The following is a 17262-nucleotide window of genomic DNA, read 5'->3' on the forward strand; positions in this document are numbered from 1 at the left end:
AACAGATCTTCTCTCATTAAATTCTTCTTGACTCATGATACAGGACTGTGTTCTTCATAAAGTTTCTCCTCCAGGTCTGAACCTTGGAGGCACATACTCATTTTAAGTAATCTCACTGAAAAATCCCATCTTTCTGGCCCTTTTCTTAATCATCTAACTTCATTTTCTCTAGTCCTGTTCCTCTGATCCCATGACACTCCCAGCCTCAACCGGTGCCACAAATTCCATGGCGCATCTCTGGCAACGGGAAAATCTGAGGATGAGAAGAAATTGTGCTGAAGCAACAAGGCAAAGGAACCTGGCTTTGACACTGATCCTTTTCTAAATGAAGGTTGTCACCCACCAACTAGGCCCCTCGGTCTTCTCCTGTCCCCCTGCAAAGGACCAAAGCAGCCCAGCGGCTGAGCTAGACACACCCATGATCTTCTACTGCCCACCCTTGAAAATGTGCAGGTTATAGAGGCCACAGAAAAGGTCAGAAAGTGAGGTTCTGCTGCATAAGGGTTACTTTATTAAGGACTTTCTCTGGGGGCACCAAGTTTTCTCTCTGAGATACGGTCTAATCAACGGGGTAAAGTTGAGTGAGGCTGGCTGAATTCAATGTCTCCATCAGACCGCGGTGGCCAACCCCACACGGTTGTTGGCCCTGTCAAAGACGCTGTAATATTGTCGGATGAAGACATCTCCCAGGATCCACAGCAGGGAACTGCCATCACTCTGGAAGCCACTGGTACACTGTCCTTCCTCCTAGGGAAGACCAAAACAGAGCACTCGGTGGAGGTGGTCCCTGCCTCATTCCAACAATAAGTAAGGCCTTGCACAGTCATGAGACATTCTTCCCCTACCACCCTAATCCTTCATATCCATCACCACAGTGATAACTCTGAGCCAAGTAGGGCATTACCCTCCTCTTTAAGATGAAACCCAGAAACAGTAACATTGATGAAAGCAGAGCTTGGACTAGTACCAGGCATCCAGGCTCCCAGATAACTGACTTATTAAATCATTTAATATCATTAGTGATGTCATGGCGTAAAAATGGAAGGCCTTATGCCTGGGGTGGTTGTAAGGCCTGGATTTGCCACTACGTGTGCAACTTTGTGTAAGTCACTTCCTCTGATTCTCCATTTTCTTGTCTTTAAAATGGGAATACTAACAGCAACCTTAGAGAATTTTTGTAAAGATAAAATGACATACTCTAGGTGAGAGCTGTTTGTAAACTCTGGAGGGCTATCCAAATAGAAGGTCATATGAATCGTCTGTCTGGTCCTACTCAACCCTCTCTTGTCTGGTCTGCTCATTCTTAGCTCTGATCCAGGCTAGCTTGACCAGTTGACCAGTGGAGGAGAGCCTGGCAGGTCCAAGTATGTTGGCTACTGGGTCGTGCCAGTGTTAAATATAACATTTTGCCTTGAGTCTGATGGCACAATGAGGGAATGGGATCAGAGCCTACCACACATTTTCAAAGGGAAATCTAGGCAAAAGTGGAAGGGGCCAGAGGGAAAAGCTAAGCAATGGGCGGAAGTTTAGATTTTGAGTTCAAATCCTGCCTCTCCAAGTGGCCGCCTCAAGAACAAGACCTAAGGCTTCCTAAATCCTTCCACGTGGTTGCCAAGCCTGGGCTGCTTTTAGAGTAGTGATATGACAATTCACCTTTCTACAATGCTCTAAGGTTTACAAAGCAGTTTCCCCACGACAAAACCATCAAGTAGAGAGTGTCACTATCATCCCATTTTACAGATGAGGTAGCTAAAGCTCAGGGGGCATAAATGACTCGTCCAAACCACACAACCAGGAAGTAGCAGAGTCAGGACTAGACCCCAGACTTCAGATTTCCAAATCCAATGCAGGTTCTGCTATTCCATACCACAAAGGCAAGAAACATCGTATCCATTCAGGTGGCTCAACAAATCCCGCTTGAACAGCATGTGTCTAAGCCACCTCCTTGTGACCAATCTCCCAGAGTTCCAACCCTTCCCCAAGAAATTTCTCCCCACAAGGTTCCTACCTGACTGGTGTAGGCTAAGGGAGGGAGAGGGAACTTCCTGCCATTGATATGAATCTCAACTGTAGGCATGGAGCTCAGGCTGCTGCAATTGATGTCAAACTGAAAAAAAAAAAAAGCCCAGAAGGATTTTCAGGGACAGAGGTAAGACGTGCAGCCCTCCCACCAGAGCAGAAGAAAAGGGGAGTCTGGGGTGGGAAGGAAAGCCTGGAAAAACATCTGGGGCCAAGAAAGCCTGTGAAGGGTTTCCCACTGGTCTGGAGGTGAGGCTGTGACCTGTTAGAATCATAAAGATCGTTCTGCCACTCCCAGGCAATGGCCCAACTTCTAGACAAGAGACACAATCTAAGGGGCAAACCCAGCTAGAAATGCTAGCTCAGGACAAAGGCTTTACTTTGGCCTTTGGAAGCCGATCATGACAGCAGCTAGAGCAAGCGGTGGACTTGTGGGAGGGATCTTGGAAGTGCTTTCCTGATTGGGGGACACAGAATCTTGGGTATTTTTAATGCCGACAAATTCCCCATAAGGCTTGAGGGCTGGAGGAGGGGGGGTGGGACTTGAGAAAGCATGGCCTGTGGGATGGAAGGAGGAAGATAGGGTCTTGGCACAAGTTTGCTTGGGGTCTAAGCATTTAAATTTCTATTACAGAACAGAGGATAATGCTGAGATAACTTCCACTTAGCCTGTATATATCTTGTATATACACAGTTTTTGCCTGTTTTCTCCCCCATTAGATGGTGAGCTTGTGAGGGGAGGGACATTTTTGCCTTTCTTTGTATCCCTAGTGCTTAGCACAGACAGTGCTTAATAAATGCTCTTTGACTGACTGACTGACTGACTTCGGAGCCCAGAAGATGGATACTATTACTACCAATAAATCCCCTCTTCTATTCTTCTTGTTTCCTACACTGACTAAATTTCTTTGGGGAGTGTAGATAATTGAGAAGTGACTCTTCTCCAGACAGTAAGGAGCTAGTGGAGATATCAGAAGAATCTCTGAAGGCTGAGCTGAGAAACTCACCAATCCATATTGATCCTCAGTGGCTCCGATGACATTCTGGATGTTGAGGATGTCAGAACTCGGACCCACCAACATAGAGGTGCCAGTGTCCAAGATGGCCTGACAACCATCAGCACAAGCCACCGCCTGGCCGTTGACAGTGATTCTAGGAGAAGTCAGACAAGTTGCTCAGTTCAACTTTGAATCTTATCTGCTTCTTCTATCAAGATCAAAGAGTATTTGTTGGTTTTTAAAACAGTGCCCAAATGTAGAGCTGAGACCTCAGAGAAGAAACCAAGGAAAGAAAGCCAACTTCCTTTACAGACTTTCCTTCCTTGGGATAGCAACACATTTCAAGTTGGGGCTGGCCTCCAGCAGGTTGATTACGGTCTATGGGCCAGTCTCAAAGATGAACCTGCAGTCACCACCACAACTCCTTTGGAAGCAGGAGGTATAGATACCACATACTCTTAACACTGGATTATGTATTATCCTATACTAGCCTTTATAGCTGCAGCTAGGTGGTGCAGTGGATAGAACACAAGACTCAGAAGACCTCAGTTCAAATCCTACCTTGGACACTTACCATCTATGAGATCCTAGGCAACTCACTTAACCTCTGTCTGACTCAGTTTTCCCATTTGTAAAGTGGAAATAATAATAGCACCTGCCTCTTAGTGTGGTTGTGAGGATAAAATGAGATAACGTTCGTAAAGTGCCTTGCCAACCTTAAAGTGCTGTAAAATTGTTAGCTCTTATTATTAGGGGTTTCTTTTTTTTAGCTATAGGTTTTGTCTGACCTGTGGGTCTTGTTCCTTATAAACTCCTTAAAGACAAAGATCACATCTACCAACTTTTTGTATTTTCTGTAATAACTTGTACAGTGTTGAGCACATCACAGGCACTCATAAATATTTATCAAAAGATGAAAAAACCACGAAGCTCTTAAATGCAAAGTTACCTATAATCATGATGCATTAGTAAAATACAGATGGAAGCAAAGCATATGCTACTCTGGACCAGAAATTATCGAATTCTAATTTGGTGATATCTTGAAGTGTTTGAAAAACTCTCAAATTACTTTTAATTCACATTGATGAATGTATATATACCAATGTCCTCTCTGCAGATGGGCCATAAAGACTGTACTTTGAGACAGAAGAGTTCTATGGGATCAAAGAGTACCAGATTGGACAAGTCCCTTCACCTCTGCAAGCCTCAGTTTCTTCATCTGTAAAATGAGAATGACAATTCCTGCCCTATCTATTTCACAGAATTGTTGGGAGGATCACTTTCCATAATGTATGGTAATGTGAGGAGTTATAGTTACGAAGAATAACATAGAGAAAAGTCACTGCTCTGGGCAAAGTTATGAAACAAATGAATGAAGAAAGTAGGGGCAGGGGGAATTTTATGTAACTAGTGGTGTCTTACAATTGCAACCAAACTTAAAAATTGGGGAAAGGGGGTTCTTTTTTGCTGTTGGCAATGAATAATAGGTAAAATCACAATAAAAATAAAAATATCTTATTCAAATATAATGTTGCCTTGAAAAAAAAACCCCTAATAATAAGAGCTAACAATTTTACAGCACTTTAAGGTTGGCAAGGCACTTTACAAACATTATCTCATTTTATCCTCACAACCAATTAAATGTAATTTAATGCTAATAGGAAAGGCCTATAATAATGGCTCTCTTTTGGTATGATAGCTATTATACAATATAATTGTATAATTATTGTATAATAATTATACAATATACAATATTTTTATGGGACTTTGCCATGTAAAGGGTTTTCACATATATGATTTCACTTGAATGTCACAACAACTGTCTACGGCTAACTATCAGTCCCATTTTACAGATGATGGAACTGAGATCACACAACTGGTTAGCGCAGGGCTGGAATCAGATCCCCTGGCTTTCTTGTCCAGTACATGTTCCTATAAACTTCAACATCCTAGGACTTTGAGCTTCCTTCTACACACTACGGCCCAGCTTTCTTGCTGCTCCTCACATACGGCCCTCTGCTTTTGCACTGCCTGGTCCCCGTGTACTCTTTTCTCACCTTTACCTTAGAACCCTCATTTGTTTCAAGACTCAGCTTGAACATCACCTTTCACAGAGTTTCTCTGCTAGTGTTCTCCCTGCCTAGCCTACCTTGTAATCATTTTCTATCTATTCTGTATATCCTTATGTACATGTCTCCTGATAGAATGTGAACCCCTCGAGGGTAGGAAGTCCTTGTTTCCTTAGCACAGGATATTTGTTGATTGATTCGATGGGGCCTTGCATCACAAGATCCCGGCTTTATTTTGAGCCTCGTCTCTGAGTGGGAGCCTCAGATCTCTCCCTTACCTGTCCACAGAGAACTGCCAGTAGCCCTGCTCAGTGACAGGGACCCAGTGGAGGGAGCCGGTGTAGTAGGATGGGTCTATGGCCCCAAGGATGAGCATGCTCTTCTGGTTATCCCTGAAATGACAGAAGATCTCACTGATCTGAGCAGCTCCTTAGCTCAAAGAAAAATACATCTGTAGGACCCCAGCTTCTGGCGGCCTATGATCATACCACGCCAGTTCTCCAGCCTCCCATTCTGCGGCCGTCACTCAAGGAAATGGGGTTTCTGTTCCTCTGAGAAGCCACGTGGTGCAATGCAGAGAGCGCTTGAAGTCAGGAAGGTGTGTTTTCAAATCCTGCTTCAGACACTAACTGTGGAACCCCGGGCAAGTCACTGCAGTTCTAGCCTCTGTGTCCTCACCTATGCAATGAGGGAATTGGATCTGATGATCTCTAAGGTTTCCGTGCAGCTCTAAATCTATGATGCTGTGACTGTGGAGACTGTCAGCCATTAATACTTCTAGTACCCTTCCTCAGTGGTTGGCCTTCGTCTTTGTCATCCAAAGCTATTTTACTAGAGTGTAAGGACACGGAAGAGTACAAGTACGTATGTGTGGGTAGTTTATTGGCACACACGTCCTCCTGACCCACACAGAGAGATTAATTGCACGTAACATTTAAGATTTGAAGTTGCTTTCCTCAGGCTACCTGCCTCATTCTTCATCCCCAACCCTTGGGGACACCCAGTTCTATTCGCTGGGCTCCAGGCATGATATCTCAGTTTCAGATTAAAGCTGTACCCTCCAATATGCCCTTGAATACCAATATGGAAGCTCTAAATTCTCCTGGAATCTATCTCACACCCAGGAGTGTGCTCATAAATATCTAAAAACCCAGTCTGTAAAAGGAGAAAAAAAGGCACACACTTTTAAATTTTATCTGCATTTTTAACATTTTCCCAACACGTTCGCAAGTCTGAACAATCAACAAAACAATCGGTCGAGCTCTGATTTGTAGCATTTGCTGATTTCCAACGTGTAAATGCCCACACTGAACATTTTACAACCAACTCTCTGAAGTTAATCAGAGCTGGTTCCAGCACACCCCTGCAGTCAATCACACCCCTCCAGCAAGGCTCTCTTCCCTATGCCCTTTTCCAGGAAAAAATCCCTCCAGTGGGGAGGCTTGTTCCCTTATCTTGGGTCTTTTTGGTCGAGAATGTATTTCTTTTTGGCTGCCCACTGTGGCTCTTCCAACCTACATCAAATCATTTCTGTTTCTGCTTTTCTTTCTCTGCACCCTGGCTACCACATGAATTCCAATTATACTGTTGCATATTATACATTCCTGAAGTTTAATTTTGTGTGTATGGGAGACTTCCCAGTATACAGGGAAGAAGGGAATCTAACTCTAAGGGCTGCATTTTTTAGGGAATGCTCAAAAATTCCCAAGTTCCTTTGATGTTGTATTTTTCCAGTTCCTCCCACTATTCTCTTTTATCTGTAACCTTGTTCCTGACATTCTTGTTGGAATAGCGGGTCCTGGTCTATCCCTATACCCTGTTAATTTTCTTCATCATGAACAGTATTTTCATCGCCAACAACAAATGTTTAATGAATACCTTTTTATAAGTATGGCACTTATATTTTAGATGTATGGCTATTTAGATGTATATATTTTATAAGTACAGTGTTAAGGACACCGGGGTGAGGGTGGTGGAAACATTTTTGACTTCTAGAAATGAAAATTGATCACTGAATATCAAAAGTCTGACATATTTCTTCCACAATGGTTTGTACTTTTCATGTATGGTCTTATAACTATATGGCAACTGTCCCCAGATTGCTAGGTGTTCTCAAAGGGAATGGAAGAAGGGGGCCAAAAATGACAATGAAGAGGGACCCCCTAAAATCCTGGTTAAGGATTCACAGCAAATCAACTACATCTAACCCCATCTGAAAGTGTCACTTACTTACCTGCTCAGATAAACAGAGAAGAGGTCATGGGCAACCAAGTGCTTTTTCATCATGTTGTCAAATACAGGGGTGGCCTCATCCACAGACAGGGAGGGGTAACCCAGTCCTAGGATCCCATCAAATTCAGAATAGGTAAAGATGTCACCAGGCTCTTGGATGCTCAGGCCAAAGATCTGGTCATGGTCTACAACATCGGAGACCTAGATGGGGATAGAAGTCAATCACTCTGTGTCTGTCCCACATCCAGTTAGCAACTGCAAACCATCACCCTGGGAGAGGTCCCTGGCCTGCAGTTAGCCCCAGTGAGGGCAGAGGGAGCTGAGCTTGTATCAAAATTTTTAACTTTCCTAGGACCACTGTGGAGGCCAATAGAACACGTGGGCACTTTCACAGCAGTGAAGAGAGTGGAACAGTGGCCTGATGTTCCTGAACTCTAACTAATTACCTAGAATCCTGGAGACTTGCCCAGATAGGGGCCAAATAGACTCATGAGCCAGCAGTGGGCCCGTTTAAGGAAAATTCTCCTTTCTAATGCCTTCTGTGTTGACTTTTTGAAGGAACTTGATAGACTTGGAGAACAGGGAAAGGGTAAAATGAGAGTGGAGGAGAGGAGAAGGAGGACAACAAGTGTTGTTTGCTGAAGGCAAGTCCTGGTGTTCTTAGGAAAAAGAGAGAGAGAGAGAGAGAGAGAGAGAGAGAGAGAGAGAGAGAGAGAGGTGCCTAGCCGGAGGAAGGGATGAAGGAGGCAGGGAAGGGCAATGTTGTCCTGGAATTGGTACCACCTGACAGGGCTGGATCATGTTGCTAACCCAAGCTGGTGTTCCCCCTCCCCCTCCTCCTTCCTCCCTCCTCCACCCTCCTTCATCCCTGCCAGTCTCAGCTTCCTCTGGCCAAATGAGACTTTCGAGGAGGAGACACAACACCTAGGGTGTCTCTCCCCAGCCTTCCCAGGTGGGTGGATGCGTGATAAAGGAGGAGCTGCAGCTGCTGTAATTGAATATGACAACAGGCACAGGGTTGTTTTTTTATCCTGCACCTAAAATAGCAAAGAAAAAAGGCAAATTGCTCCAGACTGCAAAGGAAGTAGGACACTCGGAAAGAGGAAATTAGCATTTCAAAGTCATTTAGGAGCGGATGCTATGCAGACCGGCATGGCCCTGGATGCTTCAGAAACTAGCTCTAGGTCTCAGCTTCCTGGTCACTCACCCTGGACTCCCTTTGCTTATGCTCTGCCTACATGGGATTCCCATGAGGTCAGGTGTATGAATATCTCCACCCAGTCAAAGCCAAAAGATCAGGCTGGTAATGTCAAAAAATGAGGAGTTTTTGTGGGGTTCAAATTAAACTGGATGTGGGCAGATAGCCATTCAGCCGGACACAAGAAGGAACTCTTTGAGTTCAAGGTGACATATTAGCTTGGGTGTCTGAAGAAAGGCTCCTTTGCTGGGTAGAATCCCAAAGGCTTTCTACTCCAACCCATGTTTGGTCAAAATGCCATCACCAGGGGCAGCTAGGTGGTGCAGGGGACAGAGCTCTGGCCTTGGAGTCAGGAGGACCTGAGTTCAAATCTGGCCTCAGGCACATAACACTCACTAGCTGTGTGACCCTGGGCAAGTCACTTAACCCCGATCGCCTCACCAAAAAGCAAAAAAAAAAATGTCATCACCAATGTTAGTGGGTGATCACCCAGCCTTCACTTGAAAATCTCTAAAACGAAGTAAGCTGCAACCTCCTTCTGCAGCCAGCTCTGCATTGGGATAGTTGTAGTCGTTAAGAAATGTTTAAAAAAAAAACAAAAAAAAAAAGGGCAGCTAGATGGGGCAGTGGATGGAGCACCAGCCCTGGAGTCAAGAGGACCTGAGTTCAAATCCGACCTCAGACACATAACACTCACTAGCTGTGTGACTCCGGGCAAGTCACCTAACCCCAACTGCCTTACCAAAAACAAACAAAAAAAACCCCCAAGAAATGTTTCCATTCATCGAGGTAAAATCTGCTTCTCTAAAATTTCTAGCCATGCTCCTAGTTCTGCTCTTGGATAACCCATTCCAGGAGGACAAAAAGAAAAGGACTGCTTCCTCTCCTGGAAAGCTTGAGACATCTATCTGCCTGAGAAAAAAAAGGGTTTTCCCATCTCCCTCTTTGATTCTAAAAGACTGTCTGCTCTCAACTCTATTTGCTCGCACTCATAGCATCATAAGGGAGTTGCAAAGACTGAAAATGCATAAACCAGACTGGAGACAGGAAAAGAACAGCCAAGAAAGGGTGAAAATGGAACTCACCTATTATGTCCCCATTTGACTAGTGAAAACCCAAGCTCCCCGAAGGCCAGGGTATTGGATTACAATGACAGTAGATCTGCCCTAAAGGTGACATGACTAGAAATAATCCCAATGAGAAGCCTAGCAACAGAAGAGTCTGGAAGAAGAACTTTTGGCACAAGTAAGAAATCCTGGGACTGCATTTATGCGAGAATGTTTTACTTCCCAGAAAAGATGGGAAATTGAAATAGAAAAGACTGTAGGCAAAAAGGGAACTGTATGCAGAAGAGGATAACCAAGATGGTGAAGGGCCTCCAGTCCATGACGTAGGAGAATTGGTTGAAGAAACTGGAGATGTTTAGTCTGAAGAAGAAAAGGCTTAAGGAGCACATGATAGCAGTCCTCAAGTATCTGAAAGGCTATCAAGTGGAAAGAGGGACTAGAGCAGGCCATACATGGCCTTGAGACCACAGGTTCCCCACCCTTGTTTTTCCATTTCCCTGAGGGAAGCTGCAAAGAAGCAAATTTAGGTTCAAGTTAAGCAAAACTTACGATTAATCAGAACTCGCCCAAAGTGGGCCTGTGGGGCTTCTCACCCTCTCCCACCTCCCTAGAGGCATTTAGGCAAAGGCTGAGGGGGGCCTGTCAGATAGGCTATAGAAAAAGATTTCTTTTGGGGCAGAACTTAGACCAGATGGTTGCAGAGGTCTCTTCCAAATATGAAATTCTGTGATTCTGATTCAGTGAAATAGGAACAGTAGGTGGGAAAACCATAACAAGGAAGGACGAGATGAAAGGATTTAGGGCAGATAGATATGGGGCCCCAGAGAAATCTCTGGCAGTGATGCTGAGCAGCTCTAAATGCTGCGCAGCTCAGTGAGAATGGAGGTTTTATTGGGAAAGGAACACCCCACAGAGCTCTGCGTGGGTTACAGTTCTGCAGAGAGACTTGGAGAATCAGTCAAGGAAGCCTCACTCTGAATCCAACTCCCCGCCTCCACCAGCCTTCTGGGTGGGCAGGACCAGACCCCAAACAAAAGTGCTCCATGCTTCCTGGAAGATGGTGCTTGGTCAGCCCTGTCATAAAGGGATGGGAAATACTCTGTTCAGGCCATACTCACAATGACAGTGTCATAGCCCAGGACTCCTTCCATGCTGCCAGTACCATACTGGATGGACAAAAGTTCCTCGGTGCTTCGGAAGGTGGAAGACTTAGAGGGGGAGAATTTGTGGTGGTTTTCTGAAAAAATACAACCTCGAGTTCAAGGGGGAGGCTGTGCAAAACTTTTCTACTTCCTATTACTGTATCAGTCAGTCAGCCCACAAGCATTTGCTAAGTACCTGCTAAATGCCAGGCACTGTGTTAATCTCACTGACCCTTGAAAACAAGAACTAAAAACTTATTGGCTACTACAAATTAGTTCTTTCTTCCTCTCCTCTCTCTACTAGTCCACAGAGAATCAAGTAAAGGAACTCATTCTTTCCTACTCCATTCAATATCCAGTTCCCCAATCCAGCCACACACACCCTCCCAATAACATAGTCAAGTAGCGTAGATAAGCTAGACTGGAGATTCTCAAGAAGATAAAATTCATCCATGTCTGTTTTGTCTAGGGATAGTCCCAGTCTCCACTCTAGACTCCTGGCCCATATAGTCAGCCTAAGCCCTAGGTGAATTAGGTTACTTACGGCAAGCAGCGCTGTTGCAGTAGACTGAGGGGACCCAAAGATTAGAAGAACCAGTATCGAACACCACAGTGAACTCCTGGGGTGGAGTCCCAATGTGAATCTTCCCAAAGTACTGAGTCTATAGACACAAGAATATCACAGGTTGGGATGGTGACACTAGGGTGGTATATAGTCAGAGAAAGGGATGGAGTGAGAGGTTAGCTTGGATTTCATGTCTGCCAAATTTTCTGTCTTGACTTGAACCTGAGAATTAGAGATGAAGAGAAAAGAGAGAATGGCATTGTGAGTATCTCAGGGTTCTGCCTCTCCTAGGTGGCCTAGTGATGCTCTAGGGTCCAAGCATAGCAGTTTTCACACAACTCATGTTATCTGCGCCTAAGCCTGCCTGCTAGAGAACTCTCTCTGTGCCAAAGTTAAAGGTTAGAAAGGGCTGACCTAGACACAAAAATGGAAGGACGGATGGTGGAAAGCAAGAACATTAGGGAAACCGGCTGAGGATAGGGACAGAAGCACTGAGGAAGGTTCCACAGTGGTGAGTGAAATAAGGGGAAGATAGGGCCATGTTCTAGATAGATGGGACGGAGGAGGATCAGCTGTTCTCTACCTCTGCTATGAGCAGAATAGGAAGAAATGGGTCATTGCTACAACAGGAAGGAATGAGGTTAAGAATCAGGAAAAAAAATTCCAGTTTATGTCTGCCAAAAGTGTCCCTTCCTAGAAAGGATTTTCAAGGGATTTTTTGACAGTTCCTTTTTTTTGGAAGCATCAAGGAAGGCCTCAAGGAGGAATCAGCACCTGAAGTGAGCCTAGAAGAAAAACAGGGAGTCTGAGATGTGGACAGGAGGACGGAATGAATGGATTCTAGGTAAGAATAGCCTATACATGTAAACAGAGGCAGAAAATGGAATATTAAATTCACAGAATGACTAGCTTGTCCAGTATGGCTGGAATATAATGTTTGTGAGGTGGTATAGTATGAAAAAAAATCTAGAAAATCATTGAGTGAGATTTTGGAGGGCCTTCAATGCCAGGCTAAGTTGCTTAGAGAAGTTTGGAGGAGGACGTATGATAGGGAGCTCTGTTTGGGGCATGTTGAGTTTGAGATGCCTATGAGGGCATCCAACAGGCAAGTAATAATGGGTGACTGGCAATCAGAAGAGAGACTTTGCTGGATATGCAGATTTGGGAATCCTTCCCAGACGATGCCATGACCCAAAGGGATTCTTTAATTTCATGAGATGTAGAGAAAAGGAGAATGAGAGGGGACCAGGAGAAGAGGCCAAGACAACTCAAGTGTAAGGTTCAAGAGCACTTAGCTACCAGGCAAAAAGATCCAGAAAACCAAAAGAAATAAAGTATGTAAAACACTCTGTAAATCTTAAAGTGTTATATAAATGGCTGCTATTACTACCATCATCACCTCAATCATCTCATCATTTTTGATGAAGTTCAAAGGAAAACAGATCTGAGCAAGTACCAATCTGGCTAGTGTTCTTGTTTATTCACTAAAAGCATCTTTGATAGAATTCCAGGAACAGGCAGAATGAGAGTAGTATTATTACTATTAGCAAAGCAACTCACATCCAGGAAATTTGTCAAGGGCTCATCTGCAACCTTGGCAGTTTGAGCATGGTGCCGGTACTTGGAGCCAGGGGAATAGTGGTGCTTCTTCAGAAAGTCTCCCAGCAAGCCACGCTCCTTCAGCACAGTTCTCAGCTTCGTCCCTTTGAACAGCTGCACCCTTCTGCGATTGAGGGAGAGTTAACCAAGTGCCTCTGCTAGAATTGACCAACCTTCACCAAGCAGGTCAGCCAAACCCAAATTCTGAAGCTTCCAGGCCCTGGGTCAGTATAGAGTTGTATAATGGGGAAAGCACTGGACAGAGAATCAGAAGACCTAGATTCTAGTCCCAGCTGTGCTATTCCTAGCTATATGGCCGTGGACAAGCTGTTTAAGAGTAGTTTGTTTTTATTTTTTATTTTATTTTTCTTTTTTTGATGAGGCAATGGGGTTAAGTGACTTGCCCAGGGTCACACAGCTAGGGACAAGCTGTTTAAACCTTCCTGTTTAAACCTACCTCGCAGGTAAAATGGGACAGTTGAACTATACTCCAAGTTACGTTATCTACGTTATCTAAAGATATGTTTTGCCTATCATTTTGGCCATTGTGAGAATAAAATGAGGTACTAGACGTAAAAGTCCTTTGTAAAGATTAAAACTGTATTTCTGATCAATAGTAATTTTAAAGAAACAAATAAAATGTTGGTTACTTCTCTTTGTTCTTTCTCTTTGATTTATGTTTCAAAAGGAACTTATGTAGAATTGTCATCTCTGTTCTCTTCTCTGGCCCTTCACGTGATTTCATAAATGGAAAGCCAGGGAATTGTTTCGAAATCCCTTTCTCCCAAACATAGCTGAAGCTAAAAGAGCCCAAAGAAATGCAATATGGTGGGAGAAGCAGCCCAATTTGAAATTGGCAATTGTCCATGAGTATGTTGGAGCTTTCTCTGGACACATGACATGAAGAAGGCTTTTTCCTGGATTTCGTCACTTTACTGATCCTCTGGTTGTTTTCTCCCTAGCCTCAGCTTTTTCATTCCCTGGTTCCTCTACTACCGGTTTCCATTTGACTCAGGAACTAATCTGGAATTGGGATGGCAGCTCCATTAGCTGACCCAGGCTCTGCTAAGATCCTTTTGGGAAATGGAATGACAAACATGAACACCAACTCACACCAGAATGAAAGCAGAATCTGGAAGGCACTCTATAAACCACCCCAGAATGTTATTGCCTCCTCCTTTTATCTGATTGGGTGATTTGATTAAAACATCTGTGGAGTTACCTCTGATGAAAGCCACTGCTTCAAAGCCCTGCCTGTAGCCCAATAGTTCAAGAGCCACTGGATTCAATGTAAAGGAGATGTGGTGTCAAGAATGTTGAAAAACAAAAGAACTTTGGATTGCCTAAGACCTTCTGATCTTTTTCAGAGACGCTGCTTCCCCCTCACCCAAAGGAAGACCAGGCTTTTTCAAGTACTTTTTCAAGTATCTAACTGTGCTTCAGATCTGGTACCTGGGCATGCCGATAAGGATATTGGATATTTATTTACAAAAGGCATGTGAGAAAGAGAATTCATTCCTCTTTGTGTCTCACCAGTCCACCGAAATATACATTTTAAGAGACTATACTAAGATTTAGGGTGTTGAGACTAAAAGAAAAAACTGCAGAATTTCCTATCGTAGACTCCTCATCTGTCAATGAGAGGCATCAGGCAAGCCCCCATCCCTGAGCTGCTTCTTCTGTTCTGCCTGAGTTTTCTCTCCAGCCCCAGGGGATCCATTATACTCTGAGGCGTCAAGACTTACCTGACCGTGCATTCAGACAAGGTGATGATGGCAAGGAGGACCAGAAGGCATTTCATCTTACCGCTTTGGTCAAACACCGCAGTTGGGGAAGTGCTAACTACTTTCTTCTCTACTCTAAGCCCATTAGCTGTTTTTATAGAAGGGAAAGGACCCACCTCCAGCTAAGAGGTCACAGAGATCACCCCAGATGAAAGGCAATTTTGCAAATAGCCATTAAGATCCCCCCCACCTCCAAAGGCTGCCCCACACCTGATCCTCACACAGAGCGATAAGGAAAATGAAAAGTCATCAGTTCCCAGAACTTCAAAGATAGAGTGAAAACACAATTGGGCAACTTGTGGGGAGGAATGTCAACTTAGGTCCCTCTTATTTGCCTTTCATGTTCTAAACAGTTCTCCACACTCCAGCGCACCTGAGGTAACCTATCAGAGAAGGGTTATTTGAAACATCAGATGATTGCAATGAAACTTGAGTTTTCCTCTACCTCACGCTCCATGGCCCTTAGGGAAAGTTTTCTCTGTTCAGGAATCTCCCAGCTTTGCCTTAATAGTTATGTTTCTTGGGATTTGGTCTGCTGTTTAAAGTAGAAACTCAAGCATGGAGGGTAGTAGGGATTTACCCATAACCACATGAGAACATTTAGCCTAGCAGTAGTGACTCAAAGGGGGCTTAGTCTGCATAGCAAAGGACCAACATTGTCCCTGTTCACAGAGAGCTTATAGGTGACATGAACACACATACACACACACACACACACACACACACACGCACACACTCAGGCTCTGACTCTAAGTCCACTTGAAATCCTTTCTCATCACCCCCAATGTTTTCTTTTCTTCTGAAGAGACTAACTGGTGGGTTTAGAATGGCACCATTCAAACCTGTCACATTTGCCATGGCTTGTCATCATTGTCCCCAGTTATTAGAATCAAACTTTAAGGGGAGAGAGAGAGAGAGAGAGAGAGAGAGAGAGAGAGAGAGAGAGAGAGAGGTAGAGAGATAGATAGATAGACAGCATTTATTAAACTCTACTATGAGCCAGGTGTTGTGCTAAGCACTAGGGACACAAATATAAGCAAGATAACCCCTACCCTCATAGAGCTGGATGAGAGAAAACCACACATAAAAGGGGGATCTGGAAGGAGAGTTTGAGGAAGAAAGCGTGCAGTAGTGAGGAGGAATACTAAGAGGGTCCAGGCATGAGGGAGGTGAAACATCAACTCCTTCCAAAAATGGCAGTCCCAGGAAGGAGTCACTTCTCAAGGGAGGAAGGCCTTGGAGCAGAGGGTTCTCCAGGATATCAGTGTCGCAGGGGAGGAGGAGGAGTCCAGAGCATCCAGGCATGAATGAGGGGTTAGCATGGAATCCCAATGTGCTCTCAATCTCACTATCTGAACTTATGGGCTGAGGTTCCTACCCCAATACCATGCTATACCAGGACAAGATGACTTGTCTGAAAGCACATGGATAGTAAGGGAGCAGACTTGGGAAGTCTTCTCACCTCAAAGCCACTTCATCATTCTGCCATCCAAACAAGAAAGGCAGACAGATTTAATGAACAGAAACCTATACTCTCAGTTCAGTCATTTTAAATATGTTGAGAGGGGTGAGATAGGCAAGTCAGGGATTGTGATAGCAAGTCAGAGAATGGTGTAGACTTGATCGAGGAAGATAGCCTGGAGTAAATGGTGTGGTATAAGATAAAGAGGAAAATTATGGAGATCTGGCAGGCAAGTCAGGAAAGAATAAAGGTCTATGGGCAAAGGCTTAGGGCTAATAGAAGAATAGAGGTGAGGGATGAGGTGGCACAGGCTCCACTGACAATCTGAGGGGCAGGGCAGAAGAGAATGAAAACAGAGGATTTTGCTCACGAAGACCTTGGAGAACGAGACCAAGCTTTTATGTTTGATTCCAAGGGCAACAGGGATCCACACGAAGGCCACTAGTGTTGGAGTGGAATGGCTGTTGACTCATTGACCAAATGAGGAAGAAACATGGGTCAGACTCCCAGTGTCATGGCCTGCTTGTCTCTTGTAGGATCTACAGTCCCCTTTCTAGAATCTGACCCCTCAGCTCACATCAGGCCCGGCAGACTCCTCTGATTCTTAGACACCGCAAGGCCACTATACTGAGAAAATGCAAAGTGCTTACTGACTGCTTGAGAAAAATCCAAGTTCTGATTCCAATGGCCTTCTGGGATGTCATGAGATCTCAGATTTAGAGCTGGGAAAAAACCTTAAGCATCATCCCAGCCCTACATTTTACAGAAAAGGAAATTAAGACATGAAGTGACTTGCCTAAGGTCACATAGGAAGTAAGTACATGGTTGAGCAAGAATACACACTCTGACTCCAGATAACAACACATAACAAGTTATGTACTTTATTTATTCCTCACAACAACCCTGTAAAGTAAAATACAAGGAATCATCATCCCCATTTTATAGATGATGAAACTGAGCATTAAAGTGCTTAAGTGACTTGCCCATGATCACACAACTAATCAATATAAGAGATGGGATTTAAACCCAGGTTTCTTCTGACTCCAAGTCCAACACCCTTTTCATTAAACCATATTGTTTCTTTAGGAAGCTCCAGTATAGAGAAGTTAAGTAATTTGTCCCATCAG

General features: G+C 44.2%; 1 protein-coding gene across 1 annotated transcript; it reads right to left on the reverse strand.

The window, feature by feature from the left end:
• Positions 1-523: 523 nt before the first annotated feature.
• Positions 524-14710, reverse strand: LOC114039135 (chymosin-like). Its single transcript, XM_027856790.1, has 9 exons — positions 14635-14710; positions 12851-13013; positions 11270-11387; positions 10702-10820; positions 7320-7519; positions 5365-5478; positions 3027-3171; positions 2009-2107; positions 524-747 (listed from the first exon to the last, which is right to left on the reverse strand). The coding sequence occupies exons 1-9, from the start codon at positions 14688-14690 to the stop codon at positions 610-612; spliced, it is 1152 nt and encodes a 383-aa protein (XP_027712591.1). The 5' UTR covers positions 14691-14710; the 3' UTR covers positions 524-609.
• Between the last annotated feature and the right edge of the window lie 2552 nt (positions 14711-17262).

This window comes from Vombatus ursinus, unplaced genomic scaffold (genome assembly GCF_900497805.2).
Source record: "Vombatus ursinus unplaced genomic scaffold, bare-nosed wombat genome assembly UNPS02011613.1, whole genome shotgun sequence".
In the NCBI taxonomy this organism is placed as follows: Eukaryota; Metazoa; Chordata; class Mammalia; order Diprotodontia; family Vombatidae; genus Vombatus; species Vombatus ursinus.